General features: G+C 35.1%; 1 protein-coding gene across 3 annotated transcripts; it reads left to right on the top strand.

Annotated features, from left to right (window-relative positions):
• The first annotated feature begins 17091 nt into the window (after positions 1–17091).
• Positions 17092–21018, top strand: LOC145135997 (uncharacterized). 3 transcript variants are annotated; one of them, XM_079070206.1, is made up of 2 exons: positions 17092–17584; positions 20796–21018. In XM_079070206.1, exons 1-2 carry the CDS (start codon positions 17188–17190, stop codon positions 20924–20926), a joined length of 528 nt encoding a protein of 175 aa, XP_078926332.1. In that variant the 5' UTR covers positions 17092–17187; the 3' UTR covers positions 20927–21018. The 3 variants fall into 3 exon arrangements, 1 of the variants encoding a protein (XP_078926332.1); XR_013720161.1 differs by lacking the exon at positions 17092–17584 and adding an exon at positions 20274–20588; XR_013720162.1 differs by lacking the exon at positions 17092–17584 and adding an exon at positions 20274–20588 and having other exon boundaries at positions 20785–21018.
• The last annotated feature ends 38 nt before the right edge of the window (positions 21019–21056 follow it).

The raw sequence follows: 21056 nt of genomic DNA, 5'->3' as shown, positions 1-21056 counted from the left end.
TCAATTGCGAATGTGGTGCTTTTCGTTTTAATACACGCCGTATCATGGGGAAAAAATATTTATTTTTCTCTTTTTGGTTATGTAAACCTAGATGGTGGAGGGAAAATTTAAATTTTTGGAAAAAAAAAATTGAATTTTGGGGAATAGAGTTTTTAAAAAAATACTAAATACTAAATGATATATAAAGTTATAAATATGTTAAGGTAACATTATAAAATTAAAATAACTAATATATAAAAATAAGTTTAAAAAAGTTATAAAACAAATTAAATGAAATTTGTTAGTAGTTTCATTGGTTAGAGTTTTTTTAGTTCCATTTAAAATTCAGGATGTAAAGGCCGGGAAGAAAGGACAACTCTTTGAATATACATGATAATTACTCTTGTTTTTAATTGGTTAAATTCATTTTTAGTCAATAAATAAGAATTTTTTAATTTAGGTTTTTTGTGATTTCGCAAAAAATTTCGAAAAAAAATTTAATTGAAATTGGAAAAAGAATATGTCTGTAGTTAAATCCAATTTCATAAATTATTTGGTTGGCAGGAGATGGAATTGGAATTAATTTCAGTCGGTTGATAAGAAATGGAATTGTAATCCATGCAAAATGACAGGATTACATTTTTTGTCTGTTTTGCTTAATTTTACTTTGTTTTCTATATTACATGTAAAGATATATTTTATGAACTATAAATATACTAAAATTTCATTTTATTAGTTGAGCATTCATGTCGTGGTGGTGGTAGGTGGTGGTGGGTGGGAGTGGTGGTGATTGTAGTGGTTGTGGCAGTGGTGGGCGGTGGTGGTGTCGTGGCGATGACGATAAGTAGTGGCGGTGGTGGTGGTGGTGGGGGTGGCGGTAACGGTAGGTGGTGGTGGTGGTGGTTGGTGACGGGTGGTGGTGGTGGTGGTTGGTGACGGGTGGTGGTGTCAGTGGCAGGTGGTGTGGCGGTGGTGGGTGGGTGGTGATGGTTGTATGTGCATGGTGGCAGTGACGGTAGGTGGTGCTGGTGGCGGTGCTGGTGGATGTGGTAGGTGTTGGTAGTGGTGGTGGTAGTGCCGATGGCATTGGTGTTAGCGGTGGTGGGGGTGGCGGTAACGGTAGGTGGTGGTGGTGGTGGTTGGTGACGGGTGGTGGTGGTGGTGGTTGGTGACGGGTGGTGGTGTCAGTGGCAGGTGGTGTGGCGGTGGTGGGTGGGTGGTGATGGTTGTATGTGCATGGTGGCAGTGACGGTAGGTGGTGCTGGTGGCGGTGCTGGTGGATGTGGTAGGTGTTGGTAGTGCCGATGGCATTGGTGTTGGCGGTGGTGGTGGTGGTGGGGGTGGCGGTAACGGTAGGTGGTGGTGGTGGTGGTTGGTGACGGGTGGTGGTGGTGGTGGTTGGTGACGGGTGGTGGTGTCAGTGGCAGGTGGTGTGGCGGTGGTGGGTGGGTGGTGATGGTTGTATGTGCATGGTGGCAGTGACGGTAGGTGGTGCTGGTGGCGGTGCTGGTGGATGTGGTAGGTGTTGGTAGTGGTGGTGGTAGTGCCGATGGCATTGGTGTTAGCGGTGGTGGTAGGGTGGGTGGCGGTGTTAGGTATTATATGAACTATAAATATAGTAAAATTTCATTTTATTATTTGAGCATTCATGTCGTGGTGGTGGTAGGTGGTGGTGGGTGGGAGTGGTGGTAGCGGTAGGTGGTGGTGGCGGTGGTGGTGGTGGTGGTGGGTGGCGGGTGGTGGTGTCAGTGGCGGGTGGTGTGGCGGTGGTGGGTGGGTGGTGATGGTTGTATATGCATGGTGGCAGTGACGGTAGGTGGTGCTGGTGGCGGTGGTGGTGGATGTGGTAGATGTTGGTAGTGGTGGTTTCGGGTGGTGTTGGTAGTGGTGATTTCGGGTGGTGGTGGTAGTGTCGATGGCGTTGGTGTTGGCGGTGGCGGTAGGGTGGGTGTTTAACGATAATGAATAATTTTTTTTTCCATCTGATATGCATGAATCAAGTAATTCTCCAAACTCATATAGAATAACCTAATCATATTATGATTATTTATACGTTAACATGGAATGCACAATACAATAAACTTGATAACTATCGTTAAAAACTACTTATTGCTTTTTGTTTGGTTAAACCCGACTAACCCAACGAATTTGACCCTATTAAACTGAAACCCGATTGACCCTAACCCGACTAACCCATAGCTTAATAGGGTCTGGTTTTGGGTGGAGTTTTAATTTTTAAAAACTTAATTAACCCGAAACCCAATCGGGGTTGACCCGATTAATAGCCTAAGTGTTTATGACCCATGCCTTTATTCTTTCTGCCCTGAGACCTAATCCATATGCCTTAAGCCCTAATCCATTAGTCACAAACCATGAGCGTTAAGGCTTTTGGCTTATGGCTAACGACTTATAGCTTAAGGATTATGACTTACAGATTAGGGCTTATGGAGTGGAGCTTATGCTTTAGAGATAACGATTTAGAGATTAGGGCTTAATACTTATTGCTTATAATAGTTTGTGGCTTATTGTTTATGGTTTATGGCTTAGGGCTTAAGGCTTATAGAATGGGGCTTAGGTTTTAGTGCTTAAAGTTTATGTCTTAGGTCTTAAGACTTAAGGCTTAGGACATACATACACATACACATACACATACATGCACATATACATACATATATACATATACATACACATGATCATATATGTATACATATACACATTACTTACACAAATAAATACATTTTCACATAAAAATACACAACACACAATTAGATGGCATAGGATTTGAACCAAAGGGTGGTCATCACCGAGACTTGGTAATTTGACACATGACTCGACTGACATGATAAGTACAAGACATCTGTTTTACATGTATGGCTTCGAGAAATTTATGTCTTACAAATTGAAATTTTTTTAATTAAAATTTAATTAAAACTAATTTACATATAAAATTAGTTTGGGTTGTAAAATTACAAATAAGTTACAACATGATTAATATGATTATATATATATATATATATATATATATATATATATATATATATATATATATATATATATATATATATATATATATATAATCTCATTAGTTTTTTTCCCTTTCTAACCTTTTTCACATAAATTTACTTAAAAACTTCAATTTAAAATTATTCTAAACTATTTTCAATTTCCTCTGAAAATTTTATGTTGAGTTGCCCGACATAATTTCCCTCCCTCCCATAAAATTTTAGAAGCCCTAATTTTATTTCCCACCAAAAAATTGGCTCTAATAATCTGATGGCCAATTCCACCTTCCTCACTAGTGATTGATACCCCTCGTACTCACCCGCAAACGTGCATCACCCTCACCGTAGCCCTAACCCTCGCCTGATGCCCCGTTGCCCCTCCTCAATTTGTCACATACCTCTTCATAAAGAACCATATGACTATTCAAAACCGGATTCAAGCTATAGATTGCAATCGATTTGTGCATATTCGATTATTGCAGAGATCGTATTCACGCATCCATTGGCAAGCCCCATTTCTTTTCCGCTTCTACAGCACGACACAACCACAACACCGCATTACAGTGGCATATGCCCCCAATTACAACAACGTATCCCCACCATTGCAGTGATGAAGCTCCACCATAGTAGCGGCACCAGGTACCACCTTCACCATCACATTAATTACAAGTTCTTTCTTTCCTTTTAGCCTTCTAGTTGTTTATTCATGCTATTAGTCATAGTTCAGGTTGTATTTGTACAATATTCAGAATTGGGATGCTGAAATTCGTGACTTGTGAGGCTAAAATTTGTGAATTTGTGATGCTTAAATTGTGACTTGTGAGGATGAAATATGTGATAAATTCTGGTTGGATTTTGAGAATATCCAAAAGTTCCTGATATATATTAGACTCAAAACAATGAGAAAAATCTTGTTTGATTCTCTTACATCTTTTTTACTTACGGTTTGATTATTTTTGGGCATTGAATGTAAAATATGATAATTGTTATAATGTATAGAGGTTGGTTGCATTAAAGGGGAAAGTTATTTATTGCCAGTCTCGTTGAAGGGCACATACATTCTTCAGGTTGTATGCCTAAATATTAATTTCTTGTTTATATAAGATCATATTTTTATTTTTCTTTTTGGTTATAGGTTTGTGTGTATTCTCATGTTTCATATAAGCGTCAAGACATTGATCACTTTGATCAAGAAGTTGATCACTTTGATCAAGAAGTTGATCACTTTGATCAAGAAGCTATGCAAGCTTGTAAGTGGTTTCCATTTACCCTTTATGTGTTGTGGTTGAAAAGTATTTAAGACCGATATCTTTCACTTTAGAAGTTACTCTTTATTAGTGTTGATAAAGTGTTTCCCATCTATATGATTGTTAACTATTATCTTTCATTCTAGCGGGTATTATATAACGCCCATGTTTCTAGGCTAGACATTAATGATGATGTAATAGTCTAGGCCAATCTTTGTAACTTGTTTTGAAATAATAAGATGTATTATTTGATTATTATGTGTTTTATGCTTAATTATTATAATTTAATGAATTAAGAATAAAAAATAAGCGTCGAAAATAAATATTAGATAAACCCAATATCTATGAAGGAAGTTGTAGTGGTCGTGACAAGGATTCCGGATATATAAAGAATGCCGAAATCCGAGTTATAACGAAGAAGTTATGACCTGTCGAAGTTTCGCGACAGAACCGGTACGCCACTACATGACGTAAATAGTGAATTTACGATAGAACGATTTTTAGCCTTAGTAATCTAAATGAGAGTCGTAGTGTTCGTTAAACCGAGAGCGTGCATAAAAAGAACGCCCAAATCTGACTTCGTATGAGGAAGTTATGATTTTTCTAAGTTTTAGCTTAGCAGTAGACAGCTAAAAACTCGAATTTTAGATCAAGTGATTTTTAGCCGACACAACCTAAACGAGAATCGAGGGTCTTATCAATAGTAGTACAACGGTAAAAAGACAGACGAAAACGGACGTCAGATGAAGAAGTTATGAATTTTTAACGGATTTTCATGTCCCGGTCTGTTAAAAATAATAATATTAAAAATAAATTCAAAATTAGCCGATGGAGTCTAAACGTAAGTTGTAGAGCATAATTTTACCTACGCGCGCATATAAAGAACGTCGAAAACGGAGTTCATATGCGAAAGTTATGGATTTTAGAAGTTTGGGACACAAAATTCGAGAAAAATGCTAAAACCGAGGAATTTCGCATGGCTGGGGTTTGGCCATGTCACCTCGCATGCAAGATGCCCCGTGTCCGACTCGTGTCACACCCTCCTCGCACCGAAGGCTCGTCCAACCAGAGTCCAACGCGTGTCGCCCCGTGTCTCGGTCTCGCATGCGCGCCACCTGCCCTGTCCGAGCCTCGCTGATGCTGCCGCGTGTCCCTTCCTTCGGTCGGAGCTCCGAACCTCGCACCTATATAAAGGGGGTGCGAGACTTCCCTGGTAACTTTTGGAAATTACCGCCTTTTCACCCTAAACTCCATATTTTTATCATTTCGACTTCCCCTGAAACCCCGATATCATTTCCAACACCCAAAATACGTTCCGGAGTGCCCGAAGAGCCCGAGAAATTTATCTTTTCGGTTTGAAGTCCAACCCTCGCAAGGCCCGGTTTTTCATTAAAACTCCCGGTTTCATCGGAAACGATCATTTTAGGAAACGAAGTGCTGTCCAATTATCGTTAAATTAAGTGAGTGTATAGTCACTTTCATCTTACACATAGATATGAAGTATTTTCTATAAAATACGTGCTATGTGAACTATATTGATTGTTTATTTGAGATGACTGTTGAATAGATGTTTTATACAAGTTTTAAACTGTATATGTATTTTTGTCTACAAATATGTTGGGTAAAACATGGGTAGACGAAATAGTTGATGTGTGTTAAAATGATGAGAGGCCTCGATGTTGTTGTTGTTATTGTTGTTGTTGTTGTTGTAGTCATCTAGCGGAGTATAGATGACGACCACGGACATTTCTAGACAGTCCAGTGGAACGCTAGCAGGTTCGCATCCTGTAGGTGTTGGTGAACTATATGTTCGCTGGTGTACTCCATCCCCCTCATGGTTGCCTATTTGACATAAATTGCAGAGGAATCCCTAAAGCAGTGTTGTCACCCCGATGAAAATCCATAGACTAGGTCCCTCATGATAGGTGTTTAGGGACGTAAAGTGAGGATAACGGGAATGGGTAATCAGGGTTATTGTTGGTTGATGAAATTAATAAATTTATTTTTGGTTGATGAATTTAATAAATTTATTATTATTTGTGGGTTGAAAACCCTATATGCTCACCAGGCTCCCAAACCTGACCCACTCAGCTTTTTATATTGTAGGTAGTGGACCACAAGCATTAGTCGAATGATGATGAGAGATTTTTGGATTATAGGCCAGTAGTTGTAAATAACTGTTGTAAGGCTTATAATGTACTGTTTATGCTTTTGATCTGTATCGGAACATGACATCCCGTGGTTTTGATATAAAATGAGAATATATATTTCTTTAAGAAATGTTTTGATAAATTTTTATCATGTTTTGTTTTAGGGACAAATTCCACAACATCTTTTAAAAATATTACTCTGATTTTATTTTAAAAGCATAAATTAAATCGGTCTTTTCTGGCCGAGAAATTTGGGGATGTCACATATTGTCCATGGAGTAGACCTTTTCTATGGAGTTGGAAGTTATTTAGAAGCATATACATCATGAAAAAGGCTCATCACTAAGGTTAGACCTATGTTATATTTATGGTTGTTAATTTTTTTTATAAGATGATTGTAATATTCATGTATGAATATGTGTACACATGTGTTGATGATCCTCATTGATTTTTATTATAACTTTTGACGAGTTACCTCAACTTAAAGGTCCATCCAGTTTCACTTCTTGGTTTGTATTTGTATACAACTATTTGTTAGTCAATTCTCTTATTTATAATATTATTATTATTATTTATATGAACATGATAGACGTTGAGGTGTGCTAGCAAGCAACCCTCCAATTTTTGTTGTTAGTAAATTGAAAAGATTTAGTATAAAATTGTAAATTTAAGATTTTAATGTCCCCTAAAAAAGATTTTGTAAATTTTCCCTCTCTTTAAAAATTTTCTAGGTATGACACTACTAAAATTTGTATTTTTTTCTATGTGTGTATTTGACAAGGAGAGAAACAAAGAGGTAGATTTTATAGCTATTGCTTTGGAAAAATCCTGAGTTCTTATATACACTTGAGGAAGAGCATGACATAACAAGAAAAAACTTAAACAAAGTATGGAGAGTTTTGAATAAATCTCATCATTTATGATCTCGAAGTTCCTTGATTTTCAAAGCATGGTATGCCGACTTGATAAAGATGGAGAGCATAAACACGATGATATATGTATAACACGTCTCTTATAAATGAAATCATAGTCAACAACCATTCATTGAAAATTGTTATTTTTTCATCTATGGTTTAGTGATCAGTGTGTTTATTATTTTTTATTGTTTATTGTTTTAAAGTTTAGAAATGATGATCTAATGACACACTTAATTTTTACTCAAATGACAAAAAATGACGATGTACTTTCTTTAATATATTTTTACCATATTATACCATCAAACTTTTCTGGTGTAATACTGTTATAACACAAAGTTATTTTTTTCAGTTTTTTACTGTAATGGTGGATGACATGATATAACATAAACTGCATATTATAGCAATGTACTTTCGTTATGCAATGTTAGACAAAGTTGTATTCTTTTCATTTATTTATCATACTTTTCTATTAAAGAAAGTTGTATTATTTTCATTTTTTAATGGTGTATGATCTGGTGCAATTAAAAGAATACATGACAAAAAGGGCAATTTGGTCCTTTCTTATAGCTGTTATTCAATACAACTATATTGTTATTTGCTTTTGTTATTATTTTTATTTTTATTTTGGTTTTTTCAGAAATTGTTTCTGTTAAGGTAACTTTACAAAACTGTCATTCAATATCTTTCATTTATTTATACATCCCTTTAAATGCAAATAAAGCAATGTACTTTTGTAAAATGGCATGATTGACCTTTTTGTTCATTTTTAATTCTGCCAAATGATATTAAAGAAAAAAATGGTCAAATTTACGAGTTGTCCAAAAGTACAAAATTGTCATTTTTTTGTATAATAACTTAACGAGGAAACAATTTCAGTTTTATAGCAACAAATTTTCATTTTATGAAGACTATTCTTTAAACTTACAAATACAATAGTACAACCAGAATAAACATTACATAAATATAGTAACATATTCAATGAACGACCCATAATTATACTGATAAGACATTATTGTTCTTTTATAACTATATTTACATATAGACACATATAATAACTGTAATCATAACTAAATGCTACTTACACTCACAATATTTGTTTCTTCTCAAAGCGAATTCATCATATTCTGACACACATAATAAAAGGTACATGACCATAAACAACCAATACTAACTTGTTTTCTTGGGTTTACTAAGTACAACTAGTACAGAACCGCCCTATGGACACACAAATATTTAGTGTGACCATATGTATCACCTTTTAGCTACTTTGTCTGTTATGTGTCTAGAAAGTCACCAGGTTATAGACACACATACAATTGCCTCATGTCACAATACATTTATCTATTGTCTCTTAAAAAAAAGGTATGACAATGTTAATCGATACATGTGGCAGATTGTGACCTATGGCCTCAATGTTCGAGTGTGACTAATATTTGTCACATTTGGTATAATTAAGTGTGGTTAAAGTTTTGATTATCTATATAATGGTCACACAAACTAATTTAAATGTATCAAAAAACAGTCTCTAAATTTTTTTAGTGACCTTTGGCCACACTTTTAATAAAAAGTGTCATAGGCCGTTTTTCGGAAAGTGTTACCGTAGGTCATATTTGTACTAGTGTTTGGGGAACACACTAAGTCTTGTGCTTACAGTTTATGTTTATGCTTTCAGGTACTTTCGGTTCGAACGGGAAGGGTCGCCGTGATGGAATAGCATCCTCCCTTCATGATTTCCGCATTTTGAATAGAGTAAATTACATGAATAGTCCCTATGGTTTGGGGTAATTTGCGCGCTTGGTCCCTAACTTATTTTTTTAACTCGGAAACTCCTTACTGTGTGTTTTTGTTACGCTCTTGGTCCCTACTGTTTCTTTTTGTTACGTGTTTGGTCCCTGTCTTACCTAAAAAGACTATTATTTAAATAGAAAAAAATAGTGGGGTAGGTAAGGTAGGGTGAGGGGGGTGGGGTTGAGGGTGTGTTTATTTAAATAAATTAAAAAAAATCAAAGGCAAAATAGTTTTTTAGGTAAGACAGGGACCACACGCGTAACAAAAACAAACAGTAGGGACCTTCCGAGTTAAAAAAATAAGTTAGAGACAAAATGCGTAAATTACCCTATGGTACCATTCGTGTAATTTACTCTTTTGAATAATCGTACTATGATATTTTAATATTATATTTGGTAAGGGTTTTTGAAACAATTAATGAATGAAATTGGTGGTCTTTCAAATGAAAAATTTTGTCACTGTTTTTGGGTTGTTACATATTTTAAAACCTACTTTTTTTTTGAACCGGCAAATACAAATATATAAACTAGCTTTTCAAGAGCTCTTTTAAAATTTTTCCAAATACATCCTTAATTAATTATAAAATCATATGAATTTCTTTATATGTCATTTTGTATTTTTGCAGTCACCTTATCAGCTAGTTTTTACCAAACGTTAATTTTATCAACTAGCTTTTCAGCCATCGACTATTTTTTCAGTTAGAGACTAGCTTTTCAAATAATATACGCCAACAATGTCAGAACTACACCAACCTTTTTGTATATATTGTATACTCTTCTCATATATAAATATTTGTTATATAAATCTAAATTGTATTTTTTTATCAAATATATAATTTAAAATAAGATATATATTGTTTTACATCAAACTATCACTACAAAAAATATGTCAATTAGTGGCACACAAAATTGCCACTAAAAGCCCCAAAAAATGCCACTAAAAGCCCCAAAAAATGTCACTAAAGGTTTCTCAAATAATCAGTGACACACATAATAAAGGCCACTAGAAGTGCTCCTACTAAAACCTGTTAGCGGTACTTTTTTTTTGTAGGTGCAGTTTTTAGGTTTTTAGTGGAAATTTATTATTTCTCACATCAGAATTTTTTTTTTTTGTGTCACATTTTTTGTGTCATTCAATCTAACTCGATTCAAGAATTTTTTCTACTTTTAGTTACACATTTTATGATTTTAGTGACACTTTTTTATCTACCACAATAAAAAATAGTGGCACTTTTTTATGTGTCACGGTAGAAGAAAAGTTTTTTTTGTGGCATATATTTTGTGCCAATAAAAGCTTATATGATTCAAAAATTCATGCTACTTTTAGTTTACATATTTTAAGATTTTAGTGACACTTTTTTATTTGCCACAAGACAATTTCTTCTATAATATAAAATAAACTAAATAATTTGTAACATCCTAAATTTTCAGAAAAATTTAAACTTTTAAAACACCACAATTCATTATTAAACATTACTGATTAGGATATATTCAATATTCAAAACCCAATATCAATTCAAATACTAAACCATTACTATTTAATATTCCAAAATATTTATGAAAACACCATTATTTAAATTTCAAAACCAGCATTCCGCCTCGAGCCAATGTGTACAATCATGCCCGACTATTTTGTGTATCTAAAACATTATTTTTAAAGTAAAAAGGGTAAGCACAAAAGTTATGTAATTTCTCATTTTCACAACAAAAAAATTTCATTTTTAATTAAGGTAAAACATCACAATTATAAAATCCTTGTTAAGAAAACTGTTTGTTTCAGCCGGCCCGGACGTGGTATCTTCGCCTACAACACACAGCAGGACCGCCTTAACCTCAACCGCCACAATATGTCGACATATAAACAAACCAGAAATCAAGTAGGCACATAAGTACATGCAACTACTAATCTACATGTCATACAGTTCATTACCGCATACTAGGCCCCTCACAACACACTGCTTTGCTACTAACAAATCTCGAAGGAATGCATAGCCATATGTAACTAGATGTGAGATTGGCACCCAAACAAATGACCCTACTCTAGAGCCACAACCAAACAAGGAAAGGCAAGAAAGCCTAGATCAAGAGTTCTCAGTCTATCCTACGTGACTACATACATCCCCTAGGGCATCCCTCTAGATGATTACCAGCCTACTGGTACTCTAACAAACATATCACTACTCCAACATCCTACCGTACAAGGATATATATATATATATATATATATATATATATATATATATATATATATATATATATATACACACACACACACATAAACACACATGGTAAACCCTAAGTCTACCTTCTAAAAATAGAATTTGACCAAAAGTTAACCCAAACCAAAAGTCAACAGTCAAAGTCAAAAGTTAACAACCGCAAACCGAAAAAATAGGCGGGTCTTGACCAAGTCACCACCTTGTGGCGACCTCAACCATGCCATGGTGATGTGTCTGAACAACCTAATCCATTAAGTCCTTGTTCTCCAACTACAAAACTCCAAGGCTTAGATCTAGACCTTCCCATGGTCTTGATGGATAAAGTTTTCAAATTTATCCCTCAAATCCTTCAACAGATCGAAACAGTTTATGCAGTTTTAAGAAAATTTGTATTATATTGGTTTGTTTTCTTATAACGGTCGTATCTTTTTTATACGAAATCCATTTTGGACGTTCTTTATATTTTCAGAACCAGATGAACATGTACTACGAGACTAGAGTGTTTGTTTCGCTAACAAGTGATTAATACGAAATTTAGTTTTTGATACAAATTAACTTAGGTTACAGTTTGTGCTTGTTTGAGATTTTACACAATTGGAAGTAAGATACCATTTCATATCTTATTATCATTGTAGTGACACTATTTATTTTTCGAAATATGCGTTATTGCTCAATAGGCCAGATTACAAAGAGGTCCACGATGAATTTGACTGTCTATAGTCTTAGACCTAAATTTCGGGATGTCACATCTCTCAAATGCAAAATTCAAGAACATTTGAACCCCATTTATAAAAGGTTCACTACATCTTGGTGTAGAATACATCCAAGATTTATCTATGACTGCTCTAATGAAAAGAAACAAGTTATATAGTAACGCAAGTTTTGATGGCTTGGAAAGGGACTAAGGGTCTAAAATTAACCACATAGGACCGAGTTTTCTAATCATATTGATGGTAAAAAAAATTTAGTTATTGCAAGAAAAGAAAAAAAGCAACTAAAAAGTAGAACACAGATTAGATGAGAGCATAAATAATTCACTTCACAATGACACAAAAAAAGTGGTTGACACACCAAAATTTAGTTCATGAGTTTTAGTGGAATCATATAAACATATGAGGAAGCCATGAAAGTAAAAAATTCATGAATGTTGGAACACATAAAGAAACATAGACTAGAGCTAGTTGCAACATCTACAACGTTTTGTAATTATTCACAAGGAGTTTTGGCAGATAGTGGAAGAAAATCTGCCAAGATCACAAGTTTGAAGCCTGGTCAACTCTTAGTTATAAAACATTTGACAATCATAAGCTTTCAATGCATATTTTTAATTTTCATGTTTTTGAAATTCGAACCTGTGTAGTTGAGCTTGTAAACACAACCAACAAAAAAGCCATCTTTATAAGTTCTTGAAAAATGGAAGAACTAGATGGAATAGGAGAACACAAATTGTCACACCCCCAAACCAGAACGGCGGAAACGTTCGGGGGCGGAGGACGTCATATTCAGTATCATAACAATTGAATAGTAAAGAAAGTACAGACCACCATAACATATATATTTGAAAAGTTTACATGATTGTAAGTGTTACATGTTTGAATATCAAATATAATATGGTGATCCAAAAATATGTTACTAACGCCAGCGCGTTAGTCTTCAAAATTAGTTTCTACCTGGCTTAGCGATTTCCTGAGAATACAAGTTATTTCAAAGAAAAAGTGTCAACATTTAAGTTGGTGAGTTCATAAGTATATGTTTGTATAAATATATGCCATTCGAAAGTTTCGTGTTTGTTTTCCAGAAAATCTGATATTTTCTCATAAAAGGAGTTATGAATCTTTGTTTGTATAGAATGAATGTGTCGAACTAGGAAAAACCTATATTTTCCTAACAGTGGAGAGTAGTCTATGATTTTGTAAGTAAATATGTCATACTAAAAATAATGATGCATAGTTTTATTAGTAAACAAAACTATAAGAAGTTTGTAATTTGGCGCAGGAAAAACCTATATTTTCCTAACAATGAGGAGTAGTCTCAAATGTCCAAGACTATGATTTGTAAGTAAATATGTCATACTTAAAATAATGATGCATAGTTTTATTAGTAAACAAAACTATAAGAAGTTTGTAATTTGGCGCAGGAAAAACCTATATTTTCCTAACAATGAGGAGTAGTCTCAAATGTCCAAGACTATGATTTGTAAGTAACCGTGTGTTTACTTGTATTCCCCCCCTTAAAAGCGCTTAAAAGCATTTAAAAAGCATTTAAAAACTTAGTGATAGGGGTATGAACTCACTTGGTAGCTTGAAGAAGGTGAGACAAAGATCGAGCAGAACTTCGACTGGAGAAAGCTGATTTCTCGGGATTCTCGGGAATCTCGGGAATGTAAAACCTTCCTTCGGAAACTTGGATGTGAAGACCGGGGCTTTGGGATGGCTTCGAGGGTTTAAACGCAGAGCTTCGGCACGAGAAAGAAGAGAATTGAGCAATGAAACCCGGAACCCTTTAAGCTCTATTTATAGCCCAATTTTTGGGTCCCACGTCGTGGCAAAAGGGTTGCCCACGTCGTGGAGTCGATCCTATCCTCTTCCATGGACGAGACGTCTGCTGCCAAGCCTGAAAACCCATCAGTCATGGTCCCACGTCGTGACCATCTGTGCCACGTCGTGGCCAGTGACAGCCTCAGATTTTGTATCTCGAACTTGTAAAATCCGTAACTTCTGCGTACGAGCTCCGTTTTCGACGTTCTATATATGCACGCGTAGGTGGGAATATGCTCTACAACTCTCGTTTAGACTCCGTCGGCTAATTTTGTCTTTATTTTTAACAGGCCGGGACTGGAAAAGTCCGTTAAAAATCCATAACTTCTTCATCCGACGTCCGATTTTGTCTGTATTTTTACCGTTGTACTACTATTGTTGAGATCTTCGATTCTCGTTAAGGTTGCATTGGCTAAAAGTCGCTCGATCTCTATTTCGAGTTTTTAGCTGTCTACTGCTATGTCTGAAACTTCAAAAAATCATAACTTCCTCATACGAAGTCAGATTTGGGCGTTCTCTTTATGTATGCTTACGGTTTAGTGATATCTACGAATATATTTAGATACTTATGGCTGAAAAGTATTTTATTGAAATTTCGTATTTTACGCTTAACAGTGTCTTGCCGGTTTTGTTGCGGATTTTCAATTGGTCATAACTTCTTCGTTATAACTCGGATTTTTGTGTTCTTTATATTTTTGAAAACCTTGATACGATATCTACCACTTAGTACATTCACATTGAGATTTTTGAACATTTCATTTTTGACGTTATTCCTATTATATTAAGATAAGTTACCAAACTTGACTTTGGATCGTTACATTGATTCGAAATATCGGGTTGTTACACAAATGTTCAACAAAGGAAATGTCAAACTCAACAACATGATAGAAAATAAAATAAGATTCAAAAGTATTATCTTAGAAAAAAAATAAGAAAAACAAACCAAGCAAAATAGCTATATTGTGATACAACACAAACATAATACCAATTGTGAGCAGAAAGAAGTAAATGCATGCCTTGTTTGAAGCTAGGGAGGCAATGCACCATAAACTACACACCACAAATGTTTCCCATCATCTTCTATTTTTCTTTGACAACACAAAAGGTGCAAGGTTAAGTTTAGTGATCACAGGAATAACAATAAAAGATCAAGTTTGCAATAGATTCTAAAAACTAATAATTGCATATTCAATAATAGTCTAATAGAAAAAAGAAACCAAGTAAACATTAAGTGAAATGGCCATATGTAGCATCCAAATATCTTATAAAGTTTAAAATAATTAAATTGATTGAAATTGTTGATTAATCAATGAGAAAGTCAAAATGAAGTCACAAGTTCAATTGAATCAATGAAGTAATGACTAAATTTGACTTATTAAAGTCAAACCTAGACTTTAAAGAACTCAATTAATGTTGGGACATTACCAGAGGCATGAGAGCTATTTGAACAAACAATATAATTGGATTGGGATTGTAATTACGTAATCAACCTCTAGAGTAGGAATCAATGTGGTAATTGACTATAAATTGCCTTCATATATGTTTTTTAGGGTGTGCATAGATTATAGTTTATATATTTTATAAGGTGAGAAACTTAAAATGAAATCACCAGCTCTAATATTGAAAAAAATATCCAAGGGGAGTTCTTAATGGTACTAGTGGTGATAATATCTCATAAAATGGATAAACCCTAACAGTTTGGTCAACAAGTTTGCAACAAATCGACAACTTGAAACTTACCAATAAATGAAATATGTAAATATGTTATTCGAGCAACATAAATGCCTAACCGCAAGATTGAGGATGCAACAGCGGCGCTAAAGGAAGCATCGATACAGGCCGACGCTGGCGTGATGGTCCAACGTCGACGAAGAGAGGGTGGTGACGGTGCATTCAAATCAGTGTTGGCAGGAGTGAGAGTAGGTTCTGATATCTTCAGTGTGTGGGTTGCGTTATTGATGTCATATGGGTTCTTTATTTTGTTTTGCATCACAACTCACAAATCAATTAATATATTGTAATAGATTTCAATAAATATATATAATACAGTTTTAAATGAGAAATATAAAATAATTTTTTAGTTATTATAAGAATTATCAATGAAATATTTTAATAAAACAAAACTTTTAGTGGTGTATCAAGTCATTATGCCACTAATAACTATGAATTTTAGTGACACAAAAGGTTAAGTGTCATTAAATATATTAATTTTTTTAGTGACACATAATAAATGACACAAAAAACAATGATACAATGACACCTTAAACATATGCTATTGAAAATGTGTGTTGTCATTTAATTTGTAATGTATATTTTTATAGTAAAACTCAGTTTAAATTTAAAAAATACATAATAATACATAAAATTAGGTTTCAAATGTAAAGATTTGTATTTATATGCAAGAAAATATATGTTTTTAATGAAAAAAAGTATTAGCGAGTAATATTAAGTAAAAATATATATAAATAAACACATAAATATGTAGAAGTCTACCGATCTCTTTCCTCCTTTACGGTTCAAATTCATTCTTCCTCGTCTTCTTTCTACTCTTTTTTGCCAAGAACATTACTCCTCAATACCCAAATCTTCATAGGCAAAACATTAAATTCTTATATAGAATCTAAAATGGCATATGGTGCCAATGGCACCACACCAAATAGCCTTAATGGTAATCAATTTATTTAGCTTATGAGGGATGTCTTGAGTTTGACTCCTGTAATCTTCTCCGGAAAAGGTTTTCCTGGTATGCATTAAATACCTTCGGCAAAGGGTTGTTCATAAAATGGTTTCACAATTTAGTGGTTCCCGAGTTTTTTTTTTTTTTTGAACCGACAAACTAACCTAATCCTAAAATCACCTATGTCTCCTAATGAGACTTGAACCGATGATCTTTTATTTGAGAGTGTCACTATTACCGCTAGGCTAAAGACAGTGGTACCCGAGTTAGAACCCTTTTTTCTCCTTTCACATTAACTCATGTGGCAGCTACTACATGTCAAATAATTAATCAATAACAGGATAAATTTATATAATAAAATCCAATGGTATTTTTAAATGATGTTAAAAGATTATTGGTAATTATATACAAAATTAAGAACAAATGGTAACACGTGCGTGTATAGAATTAATTATTATTGGATATAAGTGTAAGAAAAGTTAATTAGTTATATTTTTGTACAAAACCTAAAGTTTATTTTCCTTTGCTATATATAGAACCCTTACTAATGTCCTCAACAGTAGTTTTCCCTCTTAGTTTTCCCTATTAGTTGGAATTTCAATCTAACTTTACCTTACACAACCTTATTTTCTCTACCGATTACATCCGTCCATCAAGCTATACTACATTCAAATGAAAGGCTTATTAAACCCTCCTGATGTTTCATCAACCCCTGCTCGTGAACAATTTACCTATACAGCAGATACTCTTCTGAATGCATCTAATGCTAATATTTCTAGCTTCGTTTCAGTGAGGCTTTCTAGCGATGAAACTTATCCTCTTTGGAAGACACAGATGCTTTGCATACTGAAGATTCACAATATGGTTGGGCTTGTGGATGACACAGTTGATCATGGTCCCACAGCTTCAACCGTGGAGATCATGGACCAATACAACACTCTTCTCAAAGGTTGGATTTTCGGATCCATTAACCAAAATTTACTCATCCATGTTTTTAATCTTGACTCCGTCAAAGATGTGTGGAGAAAATTGCAAAACATCTATGATCCGCCTGAGGTTTCTGAAGAAGGTATGTACTGGTTATCTAACACATGCAACCTCCCAATATTTAATCAGTCAACTTGTGGTTAATATCAACTCCTACTTTAAACAAATGAATTTGCAGTTTGATTGTAACATTAAAGCTGCAGATAGTTAATTCACTAAAATGTTAAGAGTTTCCACGTCGTAGAACTATTAATTAAATCGCGAAAAAGTTTTGATCAATCTCTATACTATATAAGAGTATTTATATTTGTTTGTTTGTTTTTTTATTGTTTTTTTTTATGTGATTAATCCTATGATTAGTTGGTATTACTTTAAAGTTAGTTTAATATAAACACATTAACATTTCTCCAACCGGTAATAATGCACCAAGGGTAGTGTCAGTGGGTAAAACACAATCCAATCAATCGGTAACAATTCAATAATAGGATACCAAAAGTCTTTGTCGGCTAGAGCTAGGCTCACGTCGATCGTCTTCATGTCATCTGGGTTTGCCCATATCACAACTCGGCTAATACTCAGTTTGTTGGGATTTTGTCTGTTGAGCTAGTTGAGTTGGGCCTTGATTTAGAGGATGAATATTCGACTAATTAGTCATGCATTCACTTGATCACCCTCACTCTGAGTGCGTCTGTATGGTTTTCTCCTCTCACTTAATATATTGTTTCTAAATACCGCATCGTTTCTTGCAATCCATATGAATGTTGGTACAGGTCCTTGAAAACACACACAACACACACTACTCACAAAAGTAAACTTGCAAAATGGAAACTGATTACAAAACACGGAATATTTGAAAGTCTACATCTTCCTATCTATTCTAAACAAAACAAAGTACATCTACTTATACTAGAAATGCTATCTAGCTAGCCCACGTATCCATGCTAAAGTGTAACCACTATCCCTTTTATTTTCCTCAAAACTCGGTCAAAGATAAATACCAAATATTTTGCTGCACGTTTGGATTACAACAAACCGATTAATCCAACAATCACCCCCTTAATCGGTTTGTTCTCGCCCATCAACAGTGTTTCTTCGCCATTAACCACCGACGAACACCACCATATTCAGAGCCTTTGTTCACCGTCAACCTACCGTTTGCTTCACTTGCAAAAACCCGTCGACAACAACTGTTTTTAACCAACACCATACGGTTGTACCATCTTCCAGCCACCTGCTTTACCAAGACAACAACCACTATGAGTTTCGACCTTTCCCGGACACTTGACCTCCACATCGGCCACATCCAAAGTCTTCTCTCGACTTTTCCCGGACCCCTGACCTTTTCCTCGGCTACATCCAAAGCCAAATCTGTCACAGTATCCTTTAACTGCCACTGCTGTCAATGTCGAGACCTCCCTTTTCAGCTTCAATCCTTTACCTGTTCCAAGAGTCTTCTCCTACCGCTACCAATCAAGAAAACCAAGCTTCTCCTTTTTCTGTGTTCTTTTACATGCAAACAAGCGAAACCAAAAAAACCACCTGTTCTGATTTCTTCAGACTTGTCTTCTCGGCTTCTGGTTAGACTCATCATACTGAACTACATTAGCCATCTATTACACCGGGACCATTCTTCCCTTTGTTTTATTGATAGCCACCTGCTATCATCACCATTCCATCGCTACCATAGCACCCGTCGACCATCTTCTCCGGGAAACCATAGTAAGCCGCAACCACCTGCTGCATCATCTTCTGCATTGCTGAACACCAACAACCCACTGGAAACCGACATATGTTTCCTAACACAACAGCTCCTGATAACCACCTGGTAACCTCCTGTGATCAACCCACTACCGACAATCTATCACCCGCTTCACCGAAAGACACCATGCATAGCCGCTACCTGCTGAACCTTCTCTTTGAAGATCACCAACTTCGAACCACAACCGAAGCAACTTCATTTTTGACAAGATCCACCTGTTCAACCATCCCTGTTGAAACTGTCCAGAATCTACTGCTGGTTGCTCTGATACCAATTGTTGGTACAGGTCCTTGAAAACACACACACGACACACACTACTCACAAAAGTAAACTTGCAAAATGGAAACTGATTACAAAACATGGAATATTTGAAAGTCTACATCTTCCTATCTATTCTAAACAAAACAAAGTACATCTACTTATACTAGAAATGCTATCTAGCTAGCCCACGTATCCATGCTAAAGTGGAACCATTATCCCTTTTATTTTCCTCAAAACTCGGTCAAAGATAAATACCAAATCTTTTGCTGCACGTTTGGATTACAACAAACCGATTAATCCAACAATGAAGTCACAGAAGTCGATGGTGGATGGTATTTAGTTACACACCAATTGGAGAACCACCCCAAACTCATCAATGAATTTGATTAAATCCCGGATAGTATTTACCGAACTAATACTCAAGCCACACCCATTCGAGATCCACACCCAAACTGCCTTGGAGTGATTGCAGGCAGTAAACACGTGATCTCACCTGCTATCTCAATATTAAATCTAAAGCATACTTATTAAAGGACAAAACTACAAAATTAGTTTTTGTCATATTCAAAATATCATGGGTACAGTCCAAAAAGTTTTTCAACTTGCATTTAACCGTCTAAAATCAGAAAATTTTCGTGGTTTTTGTCTAAAAAAGAATTGAAATGACTTTTAAATTTATTTTTGCCATTTTTATATTGATTAGTCAGGTTTTATTATTATAAAAAAATAATGGGCCAACCGCTCCCACACATGTAGTACGCTCCCTCTTTTTTCCCCGACTCTCTCGCCTCCTCCTTCTTCTAACCCACCTCTGCCAAGAGCACATTGAGAAAAATCAAAGAAACGTATATTGGGTTTACTCTACGAGCCAACAACAGGAGGGATTTCATGTCTAATTTTAGGGTTTTAAGGTCTAGTTTTACGGGTTTCAAGGTCCGGTTTTAGGATGAACATATAGATAATGATCACACATATCTTTGAACGTCGATTTCTAGTGTTTTCAAGGTTCGATTTTAGGGTTTTCATGTTCTGTTTTGTGGAAGAAGACGGTGATTGATGGCTGGAGGTTCGTGTTTTCTTCTTTATTAATTATAAGACTTGTTTTCGAAAAAAATATATGTGAGTAGTACTCCTATTTATGATTGTGACGATTTAAATTTTAAGCAAAAGCGGAAAATAGAAAGGACTTGCAGAAATTAGTTTGATATTGAAAACTTTAAAAGAAATCATGGAAGGGTTAAATGAGATGAATCTGAAAACAGGTTCCGTGTAGGTGACAATATTGTCCAAGGTGCATCCCACGACGAACAAGATGTCCTATCCGACCCTTCTTCCGGTTCTTGCCAGAGAAAAGAATATCACTGCCATACTCCATACCAAATTCAAGATTTGGAAGCTATATAATTTCCTTTTGCTATTAACTTCTGTCATTTTTTTTCGATTTTGGTGCATTATATATATTGTTTGTGGCAACATTTCCTTCAAAGATAATCATCACCCATATGAAAAATATCAATTAATGCATGGAATGAAG

Source organism: Lactuca virosa, chromosome 9 (genome assembly GCF_052849685.1).
Source record: "Lactuca virosa cultivar CGN04683 chromosome 9, Lactuca_virosa_CGN04683_v6, whole genome shotgun sequence".
In the NCBI taxonomy this organism is placed as follows: domain Eukaryota; kingdom Viridiplantae; phylum Streptophyta; class Magnoliopsida; order Asterales; family Asteraceae; genus Lactuca; species Lactuca virosa.
This window is presented reverse-complemented; position numbering and strand designations above follow the sequence as displayed.

Bases quoted from the DNA above. Each gene is read 5' to 3' on its own strand.
- LOC145135997 (XM_079070206.1), top strand. From the start codon at position 17,188: ATGAAAGGCTTATTAAACCCTCCTGATGTTTCATCAACCCCTGCTCGT. The intron at 17,585-20,795 runs GTATGTACTGGT...GGTTCCGTGTAG, and splicing joins GCCTGAGGTTTCTGAAGAAG to GTGACAATATTGTCCAAGGT.